The sequence below is a fragment of the Oncorhynchus masou genome, chromosome 1 (genome assembly GCF_036934945.1).
Source record: "Oncorhynchus masou masou isolate Uvic2021 chromosome 1, UVic_Omas_1.1, whole genome shotgun sequence".
Lineage (NCBI taxonomy): Eukaryota > Metazoa > Chordata > Actinopteri > Salmoniformes > Salmonidae > Oncorhynchus > Oncorhynchus masou.
Window position 1 is genome coordinate 43,336,234 of NC_088212.1, and position 17,991 is coordinate 43,354,224.

At 41.4% G+C, this 17,991-nt stretch overlaps 3 protein-coding genes across 4 annotated transcripts in view; 1 reads left to right on the top strand and 2 right to left on the bottom strand.

Annotated features, from left to right (window-relative positions):
• Positions 1-435: 435 nt before the first annotated feature.
• Positions 436-4,656, bottom strand: fbxo4 (F-box protein 4). The gene is made up of 7 exons (XM_064972619.1): positions 4,345-4,656; positions 3,228-3,472; positions 2,631-2,854; positions 2,191-2,266; positions 1,886-2,058; positions 1,509-1,714; positions 436-1,398 (listed from the first exon to the last, which is right to left on the bottom strand). The coding sequence occupies exons 1-7, from the start codon at positions 4,501-4,503 to the stop codon at positions 1,315-1,317; spliced, it is 1,167 nt and encodes a 388-aa protein (XP_064828691.1). The 5' UTR covers positions 4,504-4,656; the 3' UTR covers positions 436-1,314.
• Positions 4,657-4,724: 68 nt separating this feature from the next.
• On the bottom strand, positions 4,725-9,222 carry rimoc1 (rab7a interacting mon1-ccz1 complex subunit 1). Its single transcript, XM_064972620.1, has 6 exons — positions 9,097-9,222; positions 7,839-7,948; positions 6,734-6,880; positions 6,163-6,294; positions 5,927-6,041; positions 4,725-5,738 (listed from the first exon to the last, which is right to left on the bottom strand). Exons 1-6 carry the CDS (start codon positions 9,188-9,190, stop codon positions 5,503-5,505), a joined length of 834 nt encoding a protein of 277 aa, XP_064828692.1. The 5' UTR covers positions 9,191-9,222; the 3' UTR covers positions 4,725-5,502.
• A 389-nt stretch (positions 9,223-9,611) lies between these two features.
• Positions 9,612-17,991, top strand: part of oxct1a (3-oxoacid CoA transferase 1a) — a 107,252-nt gene continuing 98,872 nt past the window's right edge. Inside the window, exons 1-3 of one of the 2 annotated variants that reach the window (XM_064972621.1) lie at positions 9,612-9,809; positions 16,045-16,153; positions 16,605-16,695. In XM_064972621.1, coding sequence (XP_064828693.1) covers positions 9,705-9,809; positions 16,045-16,153; positions 16,605-16,695 — 305 coding nt within the window. In that variant the 5' untranslated portion in view covers positions 9,612-9,704. Of the gene's footprint in view, positions 9,810-13,507; positions 13,624-16,044; positions 16,154-16,604; positions 16,696-17,991 lie in introns of those variants that run through there. The other variant, XM_064972622.1, reaches the window with a different exon arrangement.

The following is a 17,991-nucleotide window of genomic DNA, read 5'->3' on the forward strand; positions in this document are numbered from 1 at the left end:
AGTAGATGCCCTTACCGACTTGCCAAAACTATAGTTTGTTTTAACAAGAAATTTGTGGTTGAAAAATGAGTCTTAATGACTCCAACCTAAGTGTATGTCAACGAGTTTCAAAAGAAAGTTATTTGTTTCTGGCCATTTTGAGCCTGTAATCAAACCCAGAAATGCTGATGCTCCAGATTCTCAACTAGTCTAAAGGCCAGTTTTATTCCTTCTTTAAGCAAAACAACTGTTTTCAGCTGTGCTAACATAATTGCAAAAGGGTTTTCTAATGATCAATTAGCCTTTAAGAATGATCAACTTTGATTAGCTAACATAACGTGCCGTTGGAACACAGGAGTGATGTTTGCTGATATTGGGCCTCTGTATGCCTATGTAGATATTCCATAAACAATCTGCCATTTCCAGCTACAAGTCAATTACAACATTAACAATGTCTACACTGATCAATTTGATATTATTTTAATGGACAAAAATGTTGCTTTTCTTTCAAAAACAAGGACATTTCTAAGTGACCCCAAACTTTTGATTTATATACTATATATATATATATTTATTTTACATTGGTGCAGATAAAAAAAGAAATGAAAAGGGTTGGAAGCCACTTTAGACAAATAAGATGAACAACAGAGCAAATGCCTGTCTGTTCCACACACTCAGCTCACCACTGTTTCTGTGCTGTGACCCACCAAAAGCTTTTGGAATTCTACTTTGACACAATGAATAAACAAAATGTGGTCTTTAACAACAACCGAAAACAAAATCGGCCACAGCACACCATTTGGTAAACAGTGGACTTTTCCACATGTACTCCAAACTCACAGTCCTGAAAGAAACAACACTTCACTGAGGTGCATACACATGCATGTATTTTCAGTTCCTTTATAACAACTTATAGAGGGGTAAATAACCATATGAATAATTAAAGAAAATAAAACAATGCACATTTCGTAGTATAAAATTGCATAAATTATATGAAAGAAACAGATGAATAACTGCATGATTTCCCTAAATAAAAAGGTACCAAAAAATATAATTCAATATGATTCTAAAGTACACAGTAGTAGTAATATCAAAACCATTCATTAATCTTTGTAATATTAATTACAGTACCATAGCTACAGTTAAAACGTATGTTTTATTTGTGTACAACCCACTATTGGCAAAAAACAATACACTGTATTTACCCAATAATAACTTTTTTTATGTGATTCATTGAAACAAGGCACATCAGAGGGAAAACATTCCTTCAGAAGCATTTGTGCCGGTTCTTTAGTGTGTTGTTTCGGTCCTGAAGGTTTTTCCTTGGACAGGTAGTTACAGCCTGAGACCAGAACACCCCAGCAGCCAGGAGATCCCATCTAAGACACCAGACAGAGACTCTGCTACTGTGTCCTGAACCTGGAAAGAGACATGGCCAAATATAAAGGGTATTTCACAAAGACAAGACAGACACACAACAGAGACAAGACCAGACCAGACCAGACAGACAGAGACAGACACTGACTCACCATCCAGGGGTTGGGCAGCATGGGCAGGCAGAGTCTCTGAGCCATATCCACACAGGGAGTTCTGGCACTATTGGAGCTGGTGGTTCTGATCTGGTCTGGTTCCTCTCTGGACACACAGGACAGGACCAGGAGGGGTCTGGAGGATGAGCCTAAGGCAGGGTCCACCAACGCCTGGATCTGAGCCCACTCCACCTCCCCATCATCACCTAATAGGAGACAGACACATCATATGGTGACATTTTCACAGAAAATCGCGATTACATTGTGTCACGAATAAAGAGTAAGCATCTGCTAAATGACCAAAAAGCCTGCAAGGAGACAACAAGGCCCTAGGAATAGGAGCAAGTATGAGGAATGTAATGGAATCTTGCTATTACCTCTTCCTGGCTCTGCGTTGGCCACATAGATGAACCCATCCACCGCCTGACACACTTCCTGGACCTGAGGGGTGGGGCTAAAATGTGGATGTCCTGATTGGTCCCTTCCCTCCTGGATGAAGAGTTTGTTGCTGACACTCTGCTGTTCCATGCGGGCTCTCTCCCTCTCTGCCCTGTACACACAACCACAACGGGTAATGGTAGACATATACACACACGCATGCACATGAGCGCCATTGCAATACCTTGAATGGTAACTCTACATCCCTTATCAGTCATAGGAGGACAATAGTGATAACACTAACCTGTTGGTTGAGTAGAGAGTCAGAATGTTGAATTTGTGCTGGTTTTTGTACACGTAACTAATCCCAGATCCAATACCTGGAAAAAACAACATTGGTTTTGTTTAGTTGGTGAGCCCCCCCAAAAAACAAAGGCTTTAAGTGGGCCGCCCATCACAGCACAGAACTTGGCAACTGCTTCTGGTTGGTCAGTACTAGTGCCGGATGGTTTTACTACGGTTCGCCATGTACTGTACCTAACTTACCTATTCAGCATTCAACTGTTGAGATTATTGTAAGCAAATACAATTCAGGTAACACCAATATGGTGGATGTTTATAGTAACTGTGGATTACAATAAACGTGTTTATTGTAACTCTGATTTTGCTTTCGCCTGCAACAGAATGTCTCGAGGAGGTTCACCCTGTAAAAGGATGGATCAGAGAGGACAGTGGGTAACCCACCATTGATCTGTCTCTGGGGTATCCCTGCTACAAGGAGGACATCTGGGGTATGCATGAGCTTGGTCACCATGGAGACATCCAGCTGTTCCATGCCGGGGCCAAACATGGCGTAGCGCGGCTCCGTGGCGGTGGGCACCAGCGACTGGAGGAAGGAAGTCACAACGCTGTATGGCGGCCTCTGGGGAAACCATTGCTGTCTGCAGGCTGGGTCGCCCTTTAGATAACTAAGAAGAGACAGGCAATTATTACTTAGGTAGGCAGGGAGGGACAGTTCCATTGCTGAAGTGAGTGACTAATACATTTGGACGACCAATGACTCAAGCAAAATGTCTTGACAAGTCTGACTTATATGGCCTCCTGGAAAATCAATCTACCAACCAAATGCATTCACAATCTTTCCATAGCCTGGGTACTAAACTATATATGCATTCGATAAGTCTTCATTACTGCTTCATTACTTACATTTTTGTCATTTAGCAGACACTCTCATCCAGAACCTCAGTCAGTGCATTCAACTTATGTAAGATTACCAAATATCACAGTAAATCCTTGTCTTCCTCATGCATTTCAATACCAGAGTTTCAGACCAGTACCTACTCTGTCATGAAGTCATGAGCTGGCTCCTCCATCTCCTTCTCCCCCACAAACAGAGGGGTGTGTAAGGCCTCTAACCGGGGCATGGTCACATGGTTGATGGAGGGCCATTTAGGCATGTCCCTGACCAGAAAGTATCTCCATAGTAAGGGGTCTCTGACCATAGCCCTCCAGTAGCTACTAGTGGCCCCCAGACGACAGAGGTCCACAGGAGACAGCAGGGTCATGATCAGGAACTGTAGGTCCACCTGTAGTGAGAGAGATGGGGAGAGAAGGAGGAGAGTATTGAAAGTATTGAATCTGCTGGTTGATGATGGTGCATACGACTGTTTTGATGAGTCTACACATCAGGGTCATATTCACCAAACATTCATAGGCACCACTAAACGAAAGAAAATGGACTTGGACTACCTGAACAGTATTTATCCTGCAGTAGTTTATGTGTCGGGTATAGCTGGAGTATTTATCCTGTCTTATCCGGTGTCCTGTGTGAATTTAAGTATGCTCTCTCTAATTCTTTCTTTCTCTCTCTCTCTTGGAGGACCTGAGCCCTAGGACCATGCCTCAGGACTACCTGGCACGATGACTCCTTGTTGTCCCCAGTCCACCTGGCCGTGCTGCTGCTCCAGTTTCAACTGTTCTGCCTGCGGCTATGGAACACTGACCTGTTCACTGTGAATACTATTATTTGACTATGCTGGTCATTTATGAACATTTGAACATCTTGACCATGTTCTGTTATAATCTCCACCGGCACAGCCAGAAGAGGACTGGCCACCCCTCATAGCCTGGTTCCTCTCTAGGTTTCTTCCAAGGTTTTGGCCTTTCGAGGGAGTTTTTCCTAGCTACTGTGCTTCTACACCTGCATTGCTTGCTGTTTGGGGTTTTAGGCTGGGTTTCTGTACAGCACTGTGATATATGAATACATTTGATTAATAGGTTACCCACCCAATGCATAAGGATGACCAGTACATTTATCAAATGTCCGATAAATCAAAATACTCCACGTTACTTGCCCTATACTCACAACATGTTATGGCATTTCTCATTTGATCCCCACAACAAAAAAATCTAATCTTGTGAAGTAGTCAACTGGCGTTTATAAAGGCCTGTATCTTACGGGTAAACAGTCCAAAAAGCCCGGCGGTGCATCTTCACTGGTGACTTCTGCTGCATGCGCCTGATCACTAACGTTTTTCCTTGCATTGAAGTACTTCTCTCGGAAATGTCTGAGACTTCGTATAACTACAGATTCGTCGCTCTGACTTTTCCCTGACATCTTGCTTTTGATTTGGTAAGAATGATAATGCGTCTGCGATGTCCTCTATGTGCTAAACATTTATAATAGCTCAAATAGGGTGCTAACTACGGCGAAAAGTGAAGTTGACAACGAAGCTGACGATTCTTGTAGTTGGTAGTTCGCCCACTTCCTTGTTGTTGGCGTGAAAGAGGTGCATTGTGGTTATTGTAGTTATACAGTGCAATACGTTTTACAACTCATTTTGAAACCAACATACAGTATTTATTTTCAATGACGACAAAATTAAATGAAAAACATTTTCCTTCAAAACGAACACCACAGAGATTCTCCATTTAAATGCATACTATCAAAATATCAAAGTTTCCATCACTGAGACATTACTCCTTGTCAAAGTGTGGGCAAAAAAATTGTTTTATAAGTGAGAAAAAGAAGTGGCATATTACAAAGCTGATATCTTAAACAAAACTGTACATACTCGAAAATGTTCATGAATCCATCAGTCTCCAACTCTGTGTATTCCCCACCTTAACTTTTTTTAAATATATATTTATATAAATGCAATTAATTTTAAAAAATAAAAACAAATAAATAAAAACAGTTGCTGTGCGATGTCTCATTACCAGGTGGATTATCATTAATCTTCAAACAATCTTTGTTTTATTTTTTGTAACAATGTGTTATTTTCTTAATCTTTTAATATTATTATTCTACCACATTCTCAGAGCATAACACATGCCTGTCCAACAGTCCAGAATCTGGAAGATAAGTGCTTCTTTCAGGAGACACAGAATAAAATTGTTAACATCCCTCCATACCCTTGCCCCTTCATTCTTCCCCAACCTTGCCCACCTATTTCAGCCGGAGCCTTTCAGAACAGGAAAAAGTTCCTCATAGAACCTGATCTAAGGTCAGATTCCCCCTCCCCCTCTCTTAATGCTTAGCATTACAATTTGGGGTTTGAGCATCTGATCCAATATCAGTCCCTATGGGCAACTTGTACACAGAGCCCTCCCCAGTTCACTGTAAGATACTAAGGATCTCCTTGGCATTCTCAGTGTTCCAGCCCTGGCCCTGAAGAGGGCCCTCACAGGCCAGCACGTATTTGTGCAGGATCTGTGTCCCAATGTCCCGGAAGTGGAGCCGGTCCTCTTTGCGTTCTGTGGACTCAACGCTGCAGTCCTCGTACTTCACTGCCCAGAAACACATCTCCCCGATGTACATCATCGTCAACAGGTGGGTGTCTGAAAAAATGCCTGTTGGAAAAACAAAATAAGTCAGACAATTTCTCATCCGTTGAAAAAAAGAAAAAAGACTAGTCAACAAAACAAGGATGTAATATAAATCAGGTAAAGAAAAAGGTTGTCTTGATAATGTCAACTAAACAAATGTGTAACATTGGCACAATATTAAAAACAAGCCATAACAATCCAATGATGCATACCTTCAGCCAGGAAGTTGGCGGTAGCAGAGTCATGAAACACCACCCCATCGTTGAGCTTCACAGAGTTCCTCACCTGCAGCATCCTCATCAGGTAGCGTACACCCTCCTGAAGACACTGAAAAAAGACAAACTGAGAATGAATAACCGGCACTCTGCTAGTGGTAGGAACACTGAAATTCAAGTCATGCTTACTATATCAAGTTAGAAGTTGGCCAAATGAGTAGAGGTGCCCCTACCTTGAGGAAAGTGGCCTTGTTCTTCTTGATCCACTGCTTGCGTTGGTGGAGGGTGTGGCAGTACATGTAGAGCAGTGCTCCACGTCTCCAGTAGAGGCATTCCAACACCTCTAGCCCCAAGACTGACTGCACCTGGAACAGGGAGAGCTGTCAGTTAACAATAGTGTGTGTGTAATAATATTTGGATGATAAATACACAACGCAGAGACAGAGTACAAGAATAGAACTAATGATCAATGTAAAGTGTTTTTTCTGTAAAAGGGAACTATTGATCAATGGTTCAGAGACATGTGAGGACTATGTCTTCTGAAATAGGATACTTGTTCTGTTGCGAGATAAATCACCGGAGAACCACTTACAGAGCATCACTGAGGACAGGGGAGAATGACCATCTACCGCCCTGAATGATTTGACCTCTTTGAATAAACCCATTTTCCTCCCCCCGATTTGCTTTGGAGTTTGTGTTATTGAAGAATAACAAATTGCTAACTAGTGAACAAAATACTCTGTGCATATGAGGACTGTGGCACTTGCATTGCCCTTCATGATGGGCTGAATCTCTTGCACACACCTCTTGGGCTGGTGCCAGCCTCCCTGCCAACACCTCTGGCTCTGTGAGGTCCTGCAGCAGCTGTTGGATCTTAAATGGCGAGCAGTCCTCTGGGAACTCCTGGTCCACCAGCTTGTTCTCCTCATAGAACGTGATGTCCAGGATCACCTACACAGAACAATACACTCGTCTCATTCTTCACTTTAACACAAATATGATTTGACAATTATAGTTGTGCAATTCATCCATTGAGGTCTGGTGTGCTTATTTTTGGTTAACATTTGACAGGTATCACATGCCACCTTCAACTCTAATGCAGGTGAACTGCAGACTTTTTGTAGAGCCTAGATTTGTCCACAAGCTGTTGGCCAATTCTTCCATCAATTAGGCAAAGGGTGCAAGAAAATCTATCTCCACCTGGCTCTTGTCACCAACCTATGTTGGTTATGGTGGGTGGGGATGATGTGGATAACTCAGACTGTGGGTTGGAAGTTGTCAATGTCTGTAGCAAATGTGGCAAGTCACAGTTTATCACTGTACTTTGAAATTAACATTCAAATCTTTTGAACTCTTCTGATTTCCATATTTGTGGCCTAGCCCCACTACTTTTTTGAAGTCCATCATTCTGTCCTTTCATCTTTGAAAGTAGTCACCGATCTTCTATGGTCTAACAGGTGAAAGGATGAAAACATTGCATTCACTAACAGATAAGTGATTGAGTTGCTTCTAGGCAGTGAGGAAGAATACATTTAAAAGTGTGAACAGTCAGAGGACACTGGTCAGTTGAAACTTCCAGCATCAAGGACAGAAGTGTGTATGCGCTCTCACACCTTCAGGCTAATTTAAGCTCATGTCATTGGATGACAACAAGTTAATACAATTGAGTACCATCATCCATTTTCAAACAGCAGGTGGAACATTCTGTGCAGACACAAAGAGACATTTGGGGGAATTTGCTAGTCTTGTGATCCAGCCTGAGCATGCCATATATCTCACCAAAACAGAATGGTAACAATTTCCTTTATCAGATATGTAGGGAATTGAATAATAACATTTGAATCTACACCTAGCCTAAAACATTGTCTAGAATCTATCTAGAACAATTATATTTAATGAACTGCAATACCTGAGTGTAATCCTGAAGCAGTTTAGGCAGACTGCTACTCTCTCCCCCTTGTCTGTAAAAGCTTTTCAACTTGTCTAGTATCGCAGAAGCATTCTGTAAATAGTCATCATCTAGGAGAAAATAAAGTATGTTAAGGACATTACAGGCCTATATGTAAACAGTGCCTCTAATTGAAACATTGAACTCTGTAAACATGAAAGTGTTAGTCATCATAAAGACCGATCATATCTATGACTTTACAAAGTCGTTTCACCGAGAGTGGCATAGAACGTAAGGAAATTCCACCTTGAGTTAGTCTGTAAAAAAACCGTGTGTACAACGGTTGACAGTCTAGGCTAATACAGTGTAGACTAAGTATTACTCGTATCACATTACACATTCGTTTAGCGACACCTATTTTATTATTTCACCAGAATCAGTAGTGTATGCAGTGCCTAATGTCGAAATCAGAGAGATGGTAGTAATTTAAATTGGATAATTGGCCGTGAACACGAACTACACAACGTGGAATACGTGAACCGTGTTAGGCTAGTTAATCCATGCAGCATAGCAGCATTTAAGAATAGACTAGTTAGAAAACAGCTTGAACCACTAACGTTGGGTAGGGCCCGGGGTGGTGTGCACGGTTTCTGCGGCCAAATAGTTAACGTTAACTAACGGTTTCTCTCCTGATTCAGCGGATCTGAACAGGATAACATCGCTGTTTGTGGCAAGTCGATGGGTTGTTGAAGTTGTTAGTTAAACTAACGTTACAAAGGACATTGCACAATCTAGCTACAATACTAGTATAGGCATTGAATGTCGAAAAGTACATTATAAGTGGACCATAGCTCGACAGTATCTTTGTCGACATTAAGTTAACGCTGTTAGCTATACGATACCTAACTAAACGTTACCTAGTACAGAACTAGCTACCAAGCTTGCTCGCTAAAGCTAACTTAACTAGCTAAATCACGTTAGCTACGTAGCCCAGCAAACCCACCAAACTAGCTAGTTATCTAGCAAACGTATGTTGTGTTATAACTATGGTTTAGGGTTGTTGCAATACCAAGGTGACCAACGAAGTAACGCGGTCTTTTTACGCCTGCTACGTTCGATTAGTATAGTAGCTAGCTACGACATTGGACAAGTGTACATGGTATTAATTAGGTAGCACTAGCGAATTTAGCTAGCTAGCGGAAAATAGCTTTCAACTGAACACGAGGTGCATCAACGCAACATAACCTTTCTTGATCACTGTAACTTTGCGTACACATACCTTGTTTCTCAGTTCTGAGACTGGCGCACTTATTGTCCAACTCAAAAATCCTTCTCTCCAGCTCAAACCCCTGTCGTCTGCAGTCGTCCGCCATGACTAAATACACTGTCACGTGACGCTATGATTATTCACGTGATGAAAGGTCTTTATTTGATTTTTCTGCGGCACTTTGATCCACGACATGTTTGCTCCAAATATATCCATGGATTTGTCCACTCTGTCAATTGCATATAATTATGTTCTTGGCGATTGCATTTATATAGTGCAGTCAATGCTGGTTTAGGGAACCCACAGTGACGGCTTGTTCCAGCCAAGAACATGTATAACAAAATGAATAGTTATTTTTAAATCGGTTGATAGCATATGGGCTAGGCTCGAACAAAAGCCCGCAGCACTCGGACCCAAGAGTGGCTAGCAGCGAAACGGTTAAATTGTAATGAGCTTCGCCGAGCCTCTGTCTCTCCTCCGCTAGCCCCGCCCCGTACACCCTTCTAGTTTCAGTGTCATTTAACCAGCTGGGATCACACACACACACACACAACACAACACAAACGCCCGGTAGCCCACGTTGCTCATCGTTTTGAAGACTGGTGGTTAGCTCCAAAAACATGGCGGCCCTCAAAGTATTGTCAAGAGCGGAGAATTTATTATTGAAAAATATATCTGCCACCTGCAGACTCAATTTGAACTCCATCACCCATTCCATGTTCAAGGTCAGTATCAAAATGCGTCAATGAAATAACGTTAGACTAAATATGAATAGACCACTATATAGCTAGCTAACTAGCTACAGCGATTGGGAGACTGCCTTTAGTGCTTGGGACATATAGGGCACCTTCAATTTTAACCCCTAAATTGAAATCCAAATTCATTATTTTCATTTCCAATATAGGCTTGCCCCATAAAATATTGAATGAAGTTGCTAATGTTAGGCTACCAGTAATGATGATACCTTTTAAAAATGCGGGTGATTTTTAATGCTTCCATTCCATGCTATTCTTCATAGGTATTTCATAGCTACAGATTGTACACCAGACAATGTGATGTAACCAAGTATTTTTTTATCCATAACTGGATGTTACAGGTTTGCCTATGCAAAACGTCTCCTTATTTTTCTTCTAAGCTGGTATTGGCAATTCTTTCTTTGTTCTCGATTCGGCCAAACATGTATACTACATGACCAAAAGTATGTGGACACATGTTCGTAGAACAAGAGCAACTGTAGAAATAAAGCAGAGTTTATGACTTTGTACCTGTGGTAACTAGTGACGACCAGGCACAACTCCGATATAAAGTGTTTTTCCTCAAAGTTGCCGGGATGTCACATGTCCTACTTATATCAGTACACTTGTAACAACCTAATCATTACGAAACTTCCATTCAATCAAATAAGCCACATTAGACAAATAAGCCATTACATTTTTTGTTAATAACCAAATTCGACACTCATTGACCATACAAAAACTCCTCACTTGGTGAGCGAAAAAAAAAAGAAAAGAAATTAGACAGATTTTTGGCCCAATTGTCCCTCTCGCTTTGCCTCTTTCTTTCGGGAGAAGATTTGAAATAGACAAGATGGTGGCATACACATTATTGGATTACTTCATGGAGCAAATATATATATATATATATATGTGTAACTGCATTTTCTAAATTCAAACTTACCACCTGCAACTGGACACTGCGTTTTCTGGAGTGATAATCACGCTTCACCATCTGGCAGTCTGACAGACAAATCTGGGTTTGGCGAATGCCAGGAGAATGCTACCTTTCGTTATGCATAGTGCCAACCGTAATTTTTGGTGAAGGAGGAATAACGGTCTGGGGCTGTTTTTCATGGTTTGGGCTAGTCCCCTTAGTTCCAGGGAAATCTTAATGCTACAACATACAATGTCATTCTAGACAATTCTGTGCTTCCAACTTTGTGGCAACAGTGCACAAAGCAAGGTCAATACAGAAACGGTTTGTCAAGATCGGCGAGCAAGAACTTGACTCGCCTGCACATGGGCCCTGGCCTCAACCTCATTGAACACCTTTGGGATGAATTGGAACGCCACTACAAGCCAGGCCTGATCTCCCAACATCAGTGCACGACCTCACTAATGCTCTTGTTGCTGAATGGAAACAAGTCCTCGCAGCAAGGTTTCAACATTTAGTGGAAGGCCTTCCCAAAAGAGTGGAGGCTGTTATAGCAGCAAAGGGGTGACCAACTCCATATGAATGCCCATGATTTTGGTGTTATTTTGGAGGGGTTTCACACACCAAGCAAGGAGTTTTTGTATGGAGGTCAATGAGTGTCGAATTTGGTTAACAAAAATTTGGTTGTTACAAGTGTACTGATATAAGTAGAACACGTGAAATCCCAGCAACTTTGAGGAAAAACACTTTATATCGGAGTTGTGCATGGTCGTCACTAGTTAGCACAGGCACAAAGTCATAAACCCTGCTTATTTCTACAGTTGCTTATCTTAAAATGTGATTTTGAACCTAACCTTGACCACACTGCTAACCTTATGAATAAATACCATAAAAGCAACATTTTTACGATACAGACAATTTTTACTCTGTGATTGTGGTAACTAGGTAGAAATCGTTGTGCCTGTTGTTCAGTTGTCCCACTTGATCTTGCCTCCTTCCGATTGCCTTCTATTTTTGAAAACTGTGTGCTTTCGAGCGGATCACTTTTGTTAAGTCGGTGACCATCGTTAATCACTGTCTTTCAAAGTGTGTTGCATTATGGGGATAAAAATGGTCAGACTACATTGCACGAACTTGACAAAAATCATGTGATCAAAGGTCAAAGTTTTGACTGCAGTTGACTACAAGTTTCTGTATTTGATCTTCACCTACTTCATCCAGCAGCTATCGCCTGCATTGTGGGAGGCTCTATTGTCAACTAATCATTAAGTTGTTTTTGTTTGGCACGTGAATGTGGCCAAAGATGAGACATCAAAATTATGAAATAACACATATGGAATCATGTAGTATTTTAAATTCTTCAAAAGTAGCCACCCTTTGCCTTGATGACAGCTTTGCACACTCTTGGCATTCTCACAACTAGCTTCACCTGTAATGCTTTTCCAACAGTTTTGAAGGAGTTCCCAAATATGATGAGCGTTGTTGGCTGCTTTTCCGTCACTCTTCAGTCCAAACCATCTCAATTGGTTTGAGGTCGGGTGATGGTGGAGGCCAGGTCATCTGGTGCAGCACTCCATGTTAATTTCTCTAACAACATCGTTTTTGGAGAATTTGGCAATACATCCAACTGGCCTCACAACCAAAGACCATGTGTAACCACCCCAGCCCAGGACCTCCACATTCGGCTTCTTCACCTGCGGGATCGTTTGAGACCAGCCACCCGGACAGCTGATAAAACTGGGTTTGCACAACCAAAGAATTTCTGCACCAACCGTCAGAAACCATCTCAGGGAATCTCATCTGCGTGCTCATCGTCCTCACCAGGGTCTTGACCTGACTGCAGTTCGGCATCGTGACCGACTTCAGTGGGAAAATGCTCACCTTCGAATGCCACTGGCATGCTAAAGAAGTGTGCTCTTCACGGATGAATCCTGGTTTCAACTGAGATTCTTTGAAGAATCTCAAATCTAAAATATATTTTGATTTGTTTAACACTTTTTTGGGTTACTACATGATTCCATATGTTATGTCATACTTTTGATGTCTTCAGTATTATTCTACAATGTAGAAAATAGTATGAATAAACAAAAACCCTTGAATGGTACTGTATATATATTTTTTTACAGCATAGCATTTTGTAAATTAAAATACACCACATGCAACTGGACACATACATGTTTCCCAGCATGTTAGCTGGCTACTGTTGTAGCTACTATAACGAGTCTGTCACCCTTACACACTCACATGACCTTGTGGTTGAGAAAGGACTTAGGATTCCAATTCAATGTGACCAATTGTTTGTTTTGCCAGTGCCACTGTGTTCATTGTGTACAGTAGCTAGTTCCTATTGAAGACACTCCCCCAGCTAGACTGTATAAAGAATTGACCTCTACCGATGTAGTATAACTCAGAAGCCCAAGAATGTTTCCATTGCAGTTGCAACCCAGTGCCCCTGGACCCTTTGCAAGCCATGTGCACTAAAAGGACAGCCAAATTTAGAGGCAAAAAAAAAAAAAACTGTAGTGCAAAACAGTCTGTAAACTGAGGTGTAGTCTACCGGTAGTAGAATAGAAAATAAAGCAATGCCTACAGTTCTCCAATAAGGGTATTGTTAATTTTGTCTATGTTTGCATTTCTGTTATAGAATAAGTGAATTTTTGAGTGTGTACAGCACATTATATAACCAAGTAAAACTCAACGATGCACTTCACATCAACGGAGTTGTGTGGAGACACGAGTGGGCGGATTGTACCTCCGACTACATCGAGTCGCTGTCAGACGATACGAGTATCAGTCGGGGGTTGTATTTGATTAAGGTTTTATTAAAAAGTATGGATTTCAGCAAACAAAGAAAGGCACACAACAACCGAGGACAAACATAAGAACACGGTAAGGGTTTAAGAAAGTATGTTTTTGAAGTATCGACTCCATAGCGACTCGAAGGAGTCGGGAGGTTCATTTCAAAAACTCTAGTCTGCTCTCAACTCTGTGGAGGAGTTGAGGTGCTTTGCTATACACTACAATGATTAGGGAATTACAGTCATTGACACAATGCCATTAATGTTCTATGCATTTTATTGTGCATCCCATTACCAATAGAAGTTAGCCTCTCAGTAATCCTATAACATGTTGTATTGTTTGTGTTTTGACCTCCTTTAGTCACATGTAATGCAGTTGCTGCTGTGTGTTATTTGTGCCACAGTACAGTGTGTGTAGACTGACCCTAAGATAAGGTGCTGTAGGTTATAACAGTAAATAAAGCTAATGGTCGTTTATCTTCCTGAAAGGTTCCATCTAGGTCAGCCTGGGTATATAACCTTAAAGGCCCAATGCCACTGTTTTTTTTTTTTACCACGATAACAAATAGTTTCTCGGTAACAATCAAGTACCTTAATGTGATTGTTTTCAATTTTGAAGGTTCGAAAAAAAAAAAAACATTCTCAAGCAGTAATTTTATTACGACTGGGAGTGGTCTGATTGGGGTTGGAAAAACAAAATCTAGCTGTTATAGACAGGGAGGCTTGGAACTATATTTCTTGTTGGTCTATCAACTAATTTACCTCCTGGTGTGTGCAATTTCACAGTATTATTCCATAGTGTGGACCTTTAAACCACAGAACACTCACGTTTTTGACTTCACTGGGCCTTTTAACACAAGATGCTGATCCAAGGTTTACAGTCAAACCTATTTTGGAACTTTTTTTTTCCTTCTGGGATCATATTCCTTCCACTTGATTGGCCATAATATCTAATTAATTTTTACATGAGCTGAGGGCCAAGTCGAGCCATGTATGTCAAATGACAGAAATCCATCATACTCCTGCCCGATAGTTCAATGGATCATAGTAGCGTGGAAGGTGGGATAATGGATGTCAACTTAAGCTGGTTATTACGGACCACTAAATTAATTACATTCAGGGGGTGATTGCAGACACTTGAATAATATTTTATTTTGTACTTCAGGGACTTGAGGTTAATGTCAGAGCTAAGAAAAATAACTTCTGTATTGTCAGAGACCGTCTCAGATCCACCAGGCTTCCGATTTCCTCCAGTGAGCCTTCCATCTACAGTAGTCCGTTACGGTGGATATAATTAGTTACAGTGGAGGAGTTCATGGATGAGCGAGTGGTGGGATAATGGCTGAAAATAAAAAGCTTGATGAGGTTAAACGGCTTCCGTCTGCTCTCCACGTCTCAGCGGTAGAAATTTGCTTCATTGCAGAGTTCCCAAGATCCCACCAGTTCAAGCTTGTTGTTTCCTTGCCATATGTCCACTTTGTTTGTTGTGCCGTTGCCTTTCTTGTTTGTCTTTCCTGTGCTGTAGTTGAATACATTCTTTACTATAGGCCTGGGTTTTTATCTCACTGCGGTCAATGTCAAGTGCTGATTTTATAGGGCTGATTGCCTTGTTTAGGGGGGTCAAACTCATTTTGCACCAGGGCAGCATTCGGTCTTCTTCAACGAGGTACGAATGCGGCCCCCAGTGCAATTGGTTTCCTCCCTGTCAAAATTGTCCCCAAAAATCCATCGTTCTTGGAATTTGTGATGCTCGCTGACTTTCTAGCTTTCAATCCCCCCCCGTGAGGCTGAAGTTCTCAGCTGTTTTGTAGCTGGTCTTGTAGCTACCACGTAGCAGTGTGAAGCATGCACATGCGCTGATACTCTGTGTGAGAGCAAAGTCTTGCGTCGTGCTCATCTCAATGGCTACCTTAGAGCGGATCACTTTTGTGAAGTCGGTGACTATCGTTGGCCTTTCAAAGTGTCGCATTCAGCGGATAAAAATGGTCAGACTTGCGCCACCATGCCAACTTCGTGAACTTGATGTGATCAAAGGTCATGAAGTTTTGACTGCAGTCAACTGCAAATTTCAGCAGTTGCTCTTCACCAACTTCCTCCTGGAGCCATCGCCTGCATTGTGGGAGGCTCTATTGTCAACCAATCATTTGTTGTTTTTTTGGCCCGGCTGTCACAGATGCACCTCCCCCGTCTTCACTCCTCAACTTTTTTTTTTACATTCGGTTGCTTTAGCCTTACCATTCAAACGCATCCAATAACTGCTCATAGCAACATCATTTTGCTGAGTCTACCTTTTTACATTTTAAAGTCAATCTCAATGTGACCACCAGATTCAGTAGCTTGAAAACCTCATTAGGTTTTTTGCCCTCTATGTATTATTATTTCTTGTTTAAGAATAATTCAAGTGGTTTCAGTATAGTTTGTCGTTTTATCTCAGTTTACTAACTTTTTTTTCTTCTATGTCTTAGTTTTTGTTTACTATAGTAAACTTGGACTTTTCCTTTGTGTTCCCCAGATGTGTGGCTGCTCCTATTCCACCTCCAGACAGAGAAACTCCCAGTTCTACACAGACCCCACAGACGCTGTGAAGGACATCCCCAGTGGAGCCACTATCCTAGTGGGAGGTAATATCAGGAGACCATCAGGACTTCACTGTGGGGTTTGAAAGGGCTTTTTCCTGTGATTCATTACAAATGCAGCTGTCACTGTAGACTGTTTACCCCTTAACACTTCATAGTGTTACCTGTAAGAGAAGGGTATTAACAATATTATAATAGCCCCACCTTGCCCTCTGATAGGCTAGGTGGAATGTTTTTTGCTTACATTCCTATCAAATTCTTTCAAATCTATGAAGTGTTAAGGGGTACACAGTCTACAGTGACAGCTGTAAGAGAAGGGTATAGATAAACTTGGATATGGGCAAATGTGTTATATGAACCAGTTCATGGCATCCTGCTTATCTTTTTCAGCAGGGGAAGTTCCACTGTGTCCACTTCATAGTAATGGGCCATGCTCTCCTTTTTAATAGAAATGACTGTAAACGTTGATTGATTGATTCTCTTTCTCTCTCACTAGGTTTTGGTTTGTGTGGCATCCCAGAGAACCTTATCAACAGTTTATTAAAGACTGGTGTAAAGAGCCTCACAGCCGTCAGCAACAATGCTGGGTAAGTAGTGAGTGAGTGGGGGTGGGTGTCTTCATGTGTGTTTGCTCACATGTGCAGGTTCCAGCATGCAACCCAAAACCGTGGGTGCATTCCATTGTGGTGGCCATGCTTTTGAAAGTTGTCACGACATCCTCAACACACTCAAATCCCACTCTCTTTGTTTCAATAATAAATGGCCAAGTTGAGAAAGGACAGGATCAATTTGTTTTTTTTACATTTCTGCCATGGCTGGATTGATTTTCACATCACATAATTTCTTTGTTTACATTTTTGTTTAAGTGGTGAAATTCTCCTCTCATTTCAGTATTGTTTATTCAGTTGAAGTCGGAGGTTTACATACACTTTAGCTAAATACATTTAAACCAAGTTTTTCACAATTCCTGACATTTAATCCTCATAAATTCCCTGTCTTTGCTCAGTTAGGATCACCACTTCATTTTAAGAATGTGAAATGCCAGAATAATAGTAGAGAGAATGATTTATTTTAGCCTTTATTTATTTCATCACATTCCCAGTGGGTCAGTTTACATACAGTCGATTAGTATTTGGTAGCATTGCCTTTAAATTGTTTAACTTGGGTCAAACGTTTCGGGTAGCCTTCCACAAGCTTCCCGCAATACATTTGATGACTTTTGGCCCATTCCTCCTGACAGAGCTGGTGTAACTGAGTCAGGTATGTAGGCCTCCTTGTTCGCACACGCTTTTTCAGTTCTGCCCACAAATTTTCTATAGGATTGAGTATCAGGGCTTTGTGATGGCCACTCCAATACCTTCACTTTGTTGTCCTTTTGCCACAGTTTGCCACAACTTTGGAAGTATGCTTGGGGTCATTGTCCATTTGGAATACGCATTTGTGACCAAGCTTTAACTTCCTGACCGATGTCTTAAGATGTTGCTTCAATGTATCCACATTTTCATTCTTCATGGGGCCATCTATTTTGTGAAGTGCACCAGTCCCTCCTGCAGCAAAGCACCCCCACAACATGATGTTGACATCCCCATGCTTCACGGTTGGGATGGTGTTCTTCGGCTTGCAAGCCTCCCCCTTTGTCCTCCAAATGTAACAATGGTCATTATGGCCAAACATTTCTATTTTTGTTTCATCAGACCAGAGGACATTTCTCCAAAAGGTACTATCTTCGTCCCCATGTGCAGTTGCAAACCGTAGGCTGAGCAGCCTTTCAGGTTATGTTGATATAGGACTTGTTTTACTGTGGATATAGATACTTTTGTAGAGATACTTTTGTACCTGTTTCCTCCAGCATGTTCACAAGGTCCTTTGTTGTTTTTCTGTGA

Excerpts from the sequence above, each read along its gene's own strand:
- fbxo4 (XM_064972619.1), bottom strand. The coding sequence starts at position 4,503 with ATGTCAGGGAAAAGTCAGAGCGACGAATCTGTAGTTATACGAAGTCTC. Across the intron at positions 3,473-4,344 it reads GCTTTTTGGACTGTTTACCC|GTGGACCTACAGTTCCTGAT; the intron begins GTAAGATACAGG and ends CTCTCACTACAG. Across the intron at positions 2,059-2,190 it reads ACTCTCTACTCAACCAACAG|GGCAGAGAGGGAGAGAGCCC; the intron begins GTTAGTGTTATC and ends TTGTGTGTACAG.
- rimoc1 (XM_064972620.1), bottom strand. The coding sequence starts at position 9,190 with ATGGCGGACGACTGCAGACGACAGGGGTTTGAGCTGGAGAGAAGGATT. Across the intron at positions 6,881-7,838 it reads TGCTTCAGGATTACACTCAG|GTGATCCTGGACATCACGTT; the intron begins GTATTGCAGTTC and ends TGTTCTGTGTAG. Across the intron at positions 6,295-6,733 it reads GGCTGGCACCAGCCCAAGAG|GTGCAGTCAGTCTTGGGGCT; the intron begins GTGTGTGCAAGA and ends TCCCTGTTCCAG.